The sequence below is a fragment of the Alosa pseudoharengus genome, unplaced genomic scaffold, assembly GCF_046254945.1.
Source record: "Alosa pseudoharengus isolate Yale_2024_CS ecotype anadromous, Long Island Sound unplaced genomic scaffold, YU_APseudo_1.1 YU_APseudo_1.1_scf_8, whole genome shotgun sequence".
In the NCBI taxonomy this organism is placed as follows: domain Eukaryota; kingdom Metazoa; phylum Chordata; class Actinopteri; order Clupeiformes; family Clupeidae; genus Alosa; species Alosa pseudoharengus.
The window spans coordinates 8803949-8814975 of record NW_027468870.1 but is presented as its reverse complement, the minus strand read 5'-3'; the positions used below and the strand labels follow the sequence as shown (position 1 = coordinate 8814975).

General features: G+C 41.4%; 1 protein-coding gene across 1 annotated transcript; it reads right to left on the bottom strand.

Moving 5' to 3' along the window:
* Positions 1-6603: 6603 nt before the first annotated feature.
* On the bottom strand, positions 6604-7776 carry LOC143112110 (general transcription factor II-I repeat domain-containing protein 2-like). The gene has a single exon (XM_076274356.1). The coding sequence runs from the start codon at positions 7774-7776 to the stop codon at positions 6604-6606; it is 1173 nt and encodes a 390-aa protein (XP_076130471.1).
* Between the last annotated feature and the right edge of the window lie 3251 nt (positions 7777-11027).

Sequence of the window (11027 nt, the reverse complement as noted above, 5' to 3'; positions counted from 1 at the left end):
CATAAAGACATGGATGACAAATAATTTCCTGCTTTTGAACTCCGATAAAACAGAAGTCATGGTTTTAAGTACTAAAAAGATGAGGGATATCCTATCCTCATCACAGGATACATTTACTGATCTTTGACTATCCTCATCCACAAGTGTTAAAAGTCTACGAGTTACAATTGACCAAGACCTATCACTAAGTAATCACATAAAACAGATTACCAAAACTTCATTTTATCATTTAAGGAACATTTCAAAGATAAGGAAGTCTTTATCCTTACCAGACGCTGAGAAATGAATCCATGCTTTTGTCACCTCAAGGATTGATTATTGCAATGCTCTATACGCTGGCTGCAATAACACCTGTCTAAAGAGCTTACAGTTTATACAAAATGCAGCTGCTCGCACACTCACTAGAACTAAAAAATATGAACATATTTCCCCTATCCTGGCATCTCTACACTGGCTGCCTGTTAAAAGTCGCATTGACTTCAAAATATTACTTCTAACATACAAAGCTATTAATGGCCAGGCACCAGAATATATTAAAGATCTCCTAGTCCCATATAACCCACCCAGACCGCTACGATCACAGAATACTGGCCGCCTTGTAATTCCAAGAATCTCAAAAACTACAGTAGGAGGCAGAGCTTTCAGCTATTGCGTACCCCTCCTCTGGAATAATCTCCCTTCCTCAATTCGACTAGCAGACACCCTCCCTATTTTTAAGTCTAGACTTAAAACATATCTCTTTACTGCCTCCCATAGTTAGGTATGGTGCGGTGTGGAACTTCACCCACCTCAGGGATTTTTGGAATGGACCACCCTGCTGAGTCCTCGTGTGACTGGCACCCCAGTCGCGCGTGCGATGGTGGTCACTGACCATACCTGCGCTGGTGTCGACTACCCCTCACCATGCTTTAGTTATGCTGCTATAGCATAGTGCGGTCATGGACTTTTCATGTGTCACGCCGTACAACATACAGTAGGCCTCGTACAATGAAGCAAAATTGATACCCTACTGATTCTGTTGTCTAATTGATGGTTTTAAATGCTATTTGGATTAGGCTACAACTGATTTTAAAAGGCGGAACATTTTCACCGCAAAACTTGCACTGTATCATTTAGCAACTGCGTCTTTTTATGTTCGCGTCCACATTAAATCCATTCCACTCACGTTATCAGAAGAACACATTAGCCTAAAGTTTTATTTCGAACACTTAATTTGGTCTCACTCAGGGTAGGAATTTCACGGCGGCCACGTCGTTGCCCCTTGCCCTTTGGAAATCAGAGGTTTACAGGCCACGGTGGCCTTGGTGCCCTTCTTTCAATATTCTGCTTTGCGTCCTACTAATAGCGAATTTTATTTAGCCTATGGCCTGTCAAAATATTCACAGCGCAAATTAATTTAGTCTTTTACGCAGTGGAGAAAGTGACAACTCAAGAAAGAAAGTGCGTCTAAATTCACCCATTCTTTTCAGTTGAATTACTCGCGAAGTAGCCTACTCATCACACAGACATCACAAGTATCACATGGAAGAGCTTTTTCTCAGCTTTTAAACGATAAATTCTACTGAAGGTTTTGCGTCCATCTCCCTACTCCTCTCGGTGCAATAATCTACACGAACCTTTCTTTTAACACATGACAAACCATATATCAGAATAAACAGCAGACCTTACCGAACACAAAGGTGTAAAGCAGTCCCCTGTATAGTTAGCCGTTCCAACTATACTCTGTATAGTTCCAGAGTAATCCAGTTTTGAATTTGCAGTAAATTTTGACATGCATGGATGTCTCCAAATTTGGGCTTTAAGATTTACAATGTGTTTAAATTGTTCCACATGATTTCATAACGGGCCAAATACAAAATAAATGTTACAAATATCGCCTAGATATCGGTAAATCAGAGGACAGCTGACTAAGAGTTTGTGAAAGTAGATCACAAAATGCTAAGCATGCATCTAGGCTATTTGAGTTTCTTAAAGCTGAACTGTGCTTAAATTGTTCAATGATTTCATAACAGGCCTAATATAAAATAAATGTTAAATATAGCCTAGAAATCTGTAAATATTAGATGATCAGATGATTTGCAGTTCTATGTAATATGTCATGTTTCATGTTTTTGTAATGTTTCATACAGTGATGCAGATCTACTGCAGTGAATAGGCTATACAACTTTGATCATTTTTATAGCCTACTACTGTATAGTTAACTTTGGCCTTGGTGCCCTAACATGTGGCCTTTGTGCCCTCCACCAAATATGCCCAACTAAAGGCCAAGTGGCATTGCCCCCAGAATGGTGAAATTCCAAGCCTGGTCTCACTGATTGAATCCAAATAGCAGTAATAGCAACCTCCAAGTAATGTTAGGGTAAGTTAAGCTATAAGCACATAGCCAATTAAACATGATCGGGACACTTTTTGAAACTATTTCAGCTTGTGTAGGCCTATCAGTGCTTTCTGAACATATTGAACACACTTTTAAAAAATACCGTGATAATACCGAAAACCGTGATAATTTTGGTCACTATAACCGTGAGGTTACATTTTCATACCGTTACATCCCTACACCCATCTCACCTGAAGTCCCATCCTCGACTGCCCTATTACTGTCCCCCTATCTGGATTCCTGGCCCGTACAGCCTAGCGACCCATCACCTGCCTATAACAACTCTGCCCGGATTCCTGGCCCGTCTGCTGACCCACCACATGCCCCTTGACAACTCCCTTCCCCTGGACAAATCCAACGTTGGACTATTTGAACTTTCTGTCACTAAATCAGGATTAATGAATTTTCAAACCGGATACGTAATCATCCCACCTCTTGTGGCGAGACACGCGGCTCCGTCTGGCATCATGTTTTTGTTTGTTTTTATGTAATGTTCATACTTTTATGTAATGTCATGTTTCTTTTTTGTATTGGTTTGTCTAGTTAAATGTTTTCCCTATTTATTTACGTTATTTTTGATAGTTTTCGTGTTATTCTTAGTCCTTTTTACTGCTTCTAAGTCAGCTGAAACGTCGTTGACGTTTGTCCATTGGGAGCTTGATATGGCTAGCTTTTGCCCTAGCTGGGCATCGGACATCCTTCCATCCATCCGTGAGCGGTGCTGCACTTCACTGTCTGGTCGAGGGGATCTCTCGGGACAGCTGGACCTGGGCTACTCTGCGGGAGATCTGCCGTGGCCGCCGAGCTGTTGCTGACCTGCGAGCTGCCATGCCAACTGCAGACTAACTGGGCCTCTGACATCCATCCATCCGTTAACGGTGCACTTCACTGTCTGGTCGAGGGGATCTCTCAGGACAGCTGGACCTAGGCTAGCTAGCTGCTACTCTGCGAAAGATCTGCCGTGGCCGACGAGCTGTTGCTGACCTGCGAGCTGCCATGCCAACTGCAGACTAACGTTAGCCTAGCGGTGAGGAGCTGCAGTCTCACAGAGTAACATACGGTCGCTGTTAGAAGTCCACAGAGTTGCGGATCTACACAATCGCCCACTAGCTGCTACTTCAGACTGTGCTTCCAGTGATCTCCAGACTGCAGTCTACAAGGCCTAACGTTAACGTGATCTCCAGACTGCCAGTGAATTCACCGGGTTGATCATTTGCTAACGTTAAAGAACTTTGTTGGCATAGCCTATCGGTTGTGAAGACACTCTGTGCAGTTTTCACGGATCATCATTGCCCTTGGACATTTTCAGCTGGTTTGGAAATTGGACTAATTTTAACATCACCTTTCCCCTTTTTAAATATATTTTCTTTTTTTTCACTTTTTATTTGTTTATTTGTTTTGTTGTCTGTCTTGGTGTCACGGGTACGCTGGCGACTACGCCGCTCCATCCAGCATTTTTTGTATTTGTTATTTTTTAAATGTATTTGTCATGTCTTGATGTCATGGGCACGCTGGCGACTACGCCGCTCCATCCGGCATCGTTTGTCTTGTTATGTGTCTTGTTTGTTGGAGCGCTTTGGGTTGCACTATGTGCATGTTAAATGCGCTTTAAAAATAAAACTGACTTGACTTGACTTGTAACTTTCAGCTCAAGTGCTTTTAACACCATGTCTTATTCTCTACACCTGACTATTATGCATTTGTCATGTATACAGATCTTACTGTCCTGTATTGACCCTAGGCAGATGGGTCAGGCCCTTGAGTCGTGGATCTGCTCGAGGTTTCTTCCTATATGAATCTCCAATTCTAGGGAGTTTTTCCTCGCCCCTGTTACCCATGGGCCTCTCTTTCTTTTCTTTTCTTCCTTTCTTTCCTTTTTTCTCTGATTGCCTACATTCTGTAAAGCGCCATGATACATGTGTAATGTTTTGGCGCTCTATAAGCACAATAAATTGAAATTTAATTGATATGACTTAGAAACTGAGCCCTAGCACCAGGTCTTGTGAAGCCGTGTGCAAAAGTAGATCAATATAAAATGAAAAATGAGTATTTTAGACCATTATTTGCCAAGGTATGCTCATGCGTTTTGTAAAATGCCCTATGGCAGGGGTCGGCAACCCGCGGCTCCAGAGCCGCATGCGGCTCTTTGATCCCTCTGATGCGGCTCAGCTTTTGAAAATAATTAATGAGTATTTAATTAAAATGTATTTTATTTTAGTTCATTAATTTTCAAAATGTAATATTGTAGGTCTATCTGAGTAATTTATATAGGCTAACTTTCCACCTCCAACATCAAACAAAATCACAGATTTCCCTCCATTTCAGTTAACAAAAACACTTTAATTGTTATTGTGTGCACTTGCTGTAGGTTAGATTAGGAAAATGTCACAAAGGAAACGTCAGCGACCACAGTTTGCGAGCGCGAACACAAGCGGGCTGAAATGGGAAAGTTTCCATCCGAAGACTGATTCTGAAAACGCAAAATGAACTGCCTGTTATATATCGCACACTGCAACAAGTTAGGATGTATGACAGTTTTGCGTGGAGTTGCCCTTAATAGTGCAGCAGATTAATAAAAAAATCGTTCACTTTGGTATAGAAGCATGACATTTGGCATAGATACTCTCTAAGGGCCTTTATTTTGGAAAAAGGTGCTGGCCACTCAAAAATTCAATATGATGGCCATTTTTCAAGATGGCCACCATTGCTATTCAATGCTTATAATTTTTTCAAACAGTGATCTAAGCATACAATTTGATACAAATACTTTCTAAAGGAAATGTTAATTGAAAAAGATGCTTGTCCCTCAAAAAATCAAGATGGCCGCCATTTTTAAAGATGGCCACCGTTCCTGTCGAATATTAATCATTTCAATTGTTCAAATGGTGATGCAAGCATAAAATTAGGCAGAAATACTCTTCATTGAACACTCTTTTGGGAAAAGGTATGTGCCGCTCAAAAATTCAGCATGGAAACCATTTTTCGAGATGGCTGCCATTCCTGTCCTATGTTCATTGCCACTGTTTCCAAAAAGTGATACAAAAAATATGCCACAAATATTCTGTTAAGGCCACTTTTTGGAAAAACTGGATGGCCAATAAAAATTATAAGATGGAGACCTTTTCCAAGATGGCCGTCATTATGTACACTGATGCACACATGCATGTTAGCAAAAATATTCTAATGGCCACACTTTTAGAAAAAGGCAATTGCACAAGAATTCAAGGCATTTTTCAAGGTGGGTGTTGCTTTAATAGTGTACTCTGAGTTAAAAGGAAGGATTGAAAAAATAACAAGTTCTATTCACCACTTTTCCATCAGAGACATTTGTAAAAAGCATAGCTGGTATGATATAGAACATTATCAGAATATAGAATCAATATGAACATTTTCTTCAAAACCACAGATGTAGCTCAGTCAGTAACGGGTCACTCTATCACGCAGGAGACCGGTGTTTGATTCCTGCTCGCTGTAGCAATTTTGAAGGTGCATTTCTCACAGCTAAATCAAGCTAGATAGATAGATACAGTAGATATGTAGAGATAGAAGGTCAGGCTTGTGGAGCTATAGGCTACATGGTCCTCGCTTTAGATTGGGGGGCTGCAAAATTTACTACAAATTTGTAAGAAAGGTCTTATAAGCGTATTAGTTATCCACCCCTTTGTCCTATACACCAGGGGTTCTCAAAGTTTTGATTGGTGAGGGCCAATTTAGGAACCCAACATTGAACTGAGGGCCGCCAAAGGGGCGGGGGGAGAAAAATAAAAAAAAAACTGACACATTTTAATTCATAACTGAGGCGTTATTCAGGGGCAATTCCAACTGCTACCACAGGAAAACCTGACAGGGAGAGAGAGAGAGAGAGAGAGAGAGAGAGACAGACACACAGAACAGAAAGAGAGGGGGGGAAGAAACTTTTAAAATAGAAGCTTACCAAACAAGTCATCATCATTATCATCATTCATATTTATTAATATTGCCTGTCATTAATTAGCTTGTCATTAATAAGCTTGTCATTAAGTCACACTAAATATGTATGTATATAGGCTACCTGTTGAATTGCAATGGGATTTGTGGTGCTGTTTTCGGTTGGCCACGATTCCTCTGATGTCCGGCTCAATCTCCGTCATTGTGATACGTAGGACAGCATGTAGATGACCATCTGTCAGCCTGGATCTCAGCTTGGATTTGTTGATGGCCATGGTGGAGAAGGTCTTCTCACAGATCTATGTGCTTCCGAATAAAGATACCATTCTGACAGCATGCTGGCGAAGTGCAGGGTATGTGGATGGGGAAAGTCCTTTGTAGAACTCGGTGAGATTCTTGTCACGATATGCTGTTCTGGCCTCTGAGCTCTCCTGCAGGTCGATGAGCTCAAACTGCATTTCTGCAGGCTCTTCCTCAGGCACACATGAGAAAGGATTTTGGAAAAGGTTGAATGCTTTCTCGTGGTCCCTGAAATCGGAGAAGCGGTGGTCGAATTCCTCTCGGAGTTTTTTTATGAGGTTATGGTTCTTTTCTGAACGCAGGTGGCGTAAAACTTGGCTCCCATCTGTGTCTTTGTCATCTACGAGCGACTTACAGGCAGGGAAATGAGTGAGATCTCCCTTTCTGAGCTGTCCCTGCAGCAGTTCAAGTTTTCGCTGGAAAGCTTTGACGTTGTCAAATAGTGTGGAAATGAGCTTCCCATGGCCTTGCAGCTTCAGATTAAGATCGCTGAGACAATTATTCACGTCAGCAAGGAACGCAAGGTCACAGAGCCATTTAGTGTCCCTTAACTCTGTCACATATTGTCCTTTTGACTCCATGAACTCTTTTATTTCTTTTCTCAAGTTAAAAAAACGTTTCAGCGTGGCACCTCTACTCAGCCACCTGATTGCAGTGAAGTATAGGACGTCCCCAGCGAGGGCTTCTTGGTGTATTATACAGTGGTATCTGACTAGTTTCTCACCTCCGTTGTTGACCACTTTCTCAGAGAGCAGCGACACGGCACCTGCCCTACTCCCGACCATTGCCGGTGCTCCATCTGTTGTGACACCGACCATAGATGCCAGGTTCACTTTGTATGCATCGAGACTGCGACACACAGCATCACAAATGTCGACTCCCTTTGTTGTGCCTTTCATACTCTCCATGCTTAGCAGCTCCTCACCAATGTCAAAGTTCTCCGTGACTGTTCGGATGAAAATCAGCAATTGCGCTGTATCGGAAATATCCGTGCTTTCATCCAGTGCGATGGAAAAAGCTCCCTTTCCTAGCCCCTCCACACGTTTTCCCAGTTGCTCTTTCAGATCATTAGCCAGATCTTCGATTCGCCGTGTGACTGTGTCATTCGACAAACTTATGTCACGGAACTTTGTTTTTTGCTCTGGGCATACAATGTCGGCAACTTTCAACATGCAGTCTCGCACAAATTCTCCTTCACTAAATGGCTTGCTCTGCTTAGCTATTTCTTAGGCTACCACGTAGCTAGCCTGTGTTACAGCTTCAGCAGTTTTAGCCAAATTTGTGAAAACTGACTGCTGTGCAGTGTAGCCTCTTTTAAGTTGTTCAACCTTACTGGTGCGGTCCTTGCCACTGAATTTATCGTAGGTTTTATGTTTGGTATCATAATGGCGTTTTATATTGAAGTCCTTGCGCACTGCAATTACCTGCCTGCAGATCAGGCAAACAACTTTATCCGACCCGTGAGGTTCGACAAAGTAATCGTTTGTCCATTTATCTTGAAACTGCCTTTTCTCCTCGCTGACATAACGTTTTTTTCTCGAGGGGCCCTGCTCCCGCTCTGGCTCTACCATCTCCATCTTATCTTCACACAACCACTGATGGCCTTCTGGCAGTGAGGTCAAGTGTGCGATCGGTCGGACCACACCTGTAATTACAGCTTATGCCTATAGATGCCGCTAAACACCACTAAACGGAGATTCATTCTTTCAAAGCAATGTAGGCTACAGTTTTAAAATTTACAGATGTTATCAGATGTTATCGCGGGCCGCCATAAATGGGCCGCACTTTGAGAACCTATGCTATACACCATTAACAAGCATTAACAAGCTGCTTGTTAACACTTACAACTGTTAACAAATATGCTTGTAAGTAACTTAAAAGGCTGCTTATTAACACTTACAAGCTGCATGTTAACAATTAGTTAATGTTGTAATTAAAGGATAACAACAGTTAACTAGTAATGAATTGTTAACTGCTTATTATGCACTGTTAATACCTAATAAGCACATATTATTCTAAAGCGTTACCGATATATGTATACACAAAGAAGGCAAACCTGATCTAGACTTTTCTGCATCATGGTTTTGCGACGCTTTGTTTGGCCTTCATCTGCCTCGCTACATTGAGCATCAGATTGTTGCTTCTGAGCATGAAGTAACTTTGTGCTGTTGAACCGAAGTCGACAATTGCAGTGATACTTCGCTTGGTTCCTTCTCAAAGTAGCTTATATACCACCCCCTTCGCAATTGAGTCACACTCAGTTCCTGGTAGTTCAGGGGATTGTTCCAGGGCTACCACTCCGGAGACCCGGGTTCAAGACCCGAGTGTAACACACTGGCATTTTGTTGATACTGTGAAAGAGTGGAATGTTGGTGGCAATCATTTTATAGCCATCATGTTGAGAAACATGATGGGTAGGTGGTGATTGGAGGGGTTCCTTTGTGTCTGTCTGACAAAGACAACATTTCACCCAATCAGTTGATCTCTTGGCTGACATGGGATTTTTATTTGCCATTTTGGGGGATTGTTGTCTGATTAAGGCCGAGGGGTTATCCTTTTACCACCTCAATCATAGACATAGTACACATGAGATACAACTAGGTTCGGGTCACCTACACCTAGCCCGATCATTCATTTAGTGCCATTTAAGTCCTGTGTGATCTGTACACCTTCCAGGTAAGCATACATAAACAAGTCATGTATTGCCCCGCTTAGCCTTGGCTCGGCTCTCCCGTGCTGGCACAACCTGTCAATTCAGGTGCGGCTATCTAACTACATCTATTACTAGCTAATTAATGAGGGGCTGTTAGACAGCATTTGGGACACTAAACTTAGCTATACTATTACTACTAGTCAAGAACTACAGTGTAAGTAAAACTAGATGAGCTGACACTGAACCCCATGCTGAGGTCCACAGCAGTGAAGTCACCAGTGTGCCCTGGTTGTGTAATGACATTCACTCTATTAAATCAGAGCTGCCAACTCTCACACATTGAGAGTGAGATTCATTTATTTGTTTGGCTCCACACGCTCTTACACCAATGCGTGAGGGTTGGCAGCTCTGCGTATTAAACAAAACCTTCCTTAACACATTAAATTGAGCTCTGACAGAAATGGTGGCCATCTTGAATTTTTCAGTGGCACACACCTTTTTCCATGAGAATGTTCCTTGAAGAATATTTGTACCAAATTTGATATCACCATTTGAAAAATTGATGTAAGGATTCAAGAGAAATGGCAGCCATCTTGAAAAATGGTTGCCATCTTGAATTTGAGGGACAAGCACATTTTCCAAAAAAACATTCTTAAGGGAGTATTTTCACAAAATGTTATGCCTACATCACTGTTTGAACGATTGACATAATGACATTTGACAGAAATAGCGGCCATCTTGAAAAAATGGCCGCCATGTTGAATTTTTGGTTGGCCAGCGCCTTTTCCCCCAAAAAGTGACCCTTAGAGAGTATCTGTGCCAAATTTCATGCTTTTATACCAATTTGAACGATTCTCTTGAAATATGCCATTAATCTGCTGCACTATAAATAATGACAGCCTCAATTCTTGCATGAAACTTCACCTCACTGAATATGAGCCAGCCAGACTCCAAGGCCATCACCAAATCTAATCTCTGGTAGGCCTAACGTTCAATTTCGCCAATGACATGTCAACGAAAAATTGAGTGTTGTGTTGTTAACTATGATGTTACTTTGCATACCAAAGGACACTGGGAAAATAGGGAGTGGTGTTTAGCCTACATAGGAAGCCTGGCCTATACTTCTGTCATTCCACTTTAGATTTCAAGTTACTTGCACTTTACTTTTAAGTTTTAAAACTAGTAGAAAATGTATTAAAAAATCCTCTGTTGAATGAAAGTAACTGTACGTTAAATATCCAAACTCTTTCTTAGAACCGTCTTTATGTGGCTCTTCTGAGATAAAAAAATAAATCAATTTGGTAAAAGTGGCTCTCCAGGCAAAAAAGGTTGCCGACCCCTGGAAACTCCCCATAGGACTTTTGGTTACCCAAAATGCAAACTGACAATAAAAGTCTTACTGTGTGGTTTCTGGACTATTTGGATTGTTAGTCAGAGGTTCTTATATAGAATGACTACACTATGGAATAATTACACAAACATCTTTGCATTTTCTTTGTTGGTTCAATGGGTGTGTATAAGATGGATTATACATCTGCACAACTAATATTGGATAAAACAATGAATAAAAATATGGATTCCTGTGACTATTTCAATACCAAATTTGCTGCATCTATCTTATTGATAAGGATACACACTGCAGTTAGAAGGTAGGGAAGCACCAAAGGCGGAGGGGGATACAATTGATACAATTTAATTGAGACATAGTAAGATTAATCTGACCATGTAAAGCACTATACAGATTGTACATGAAAAAGGTTGTCATATATG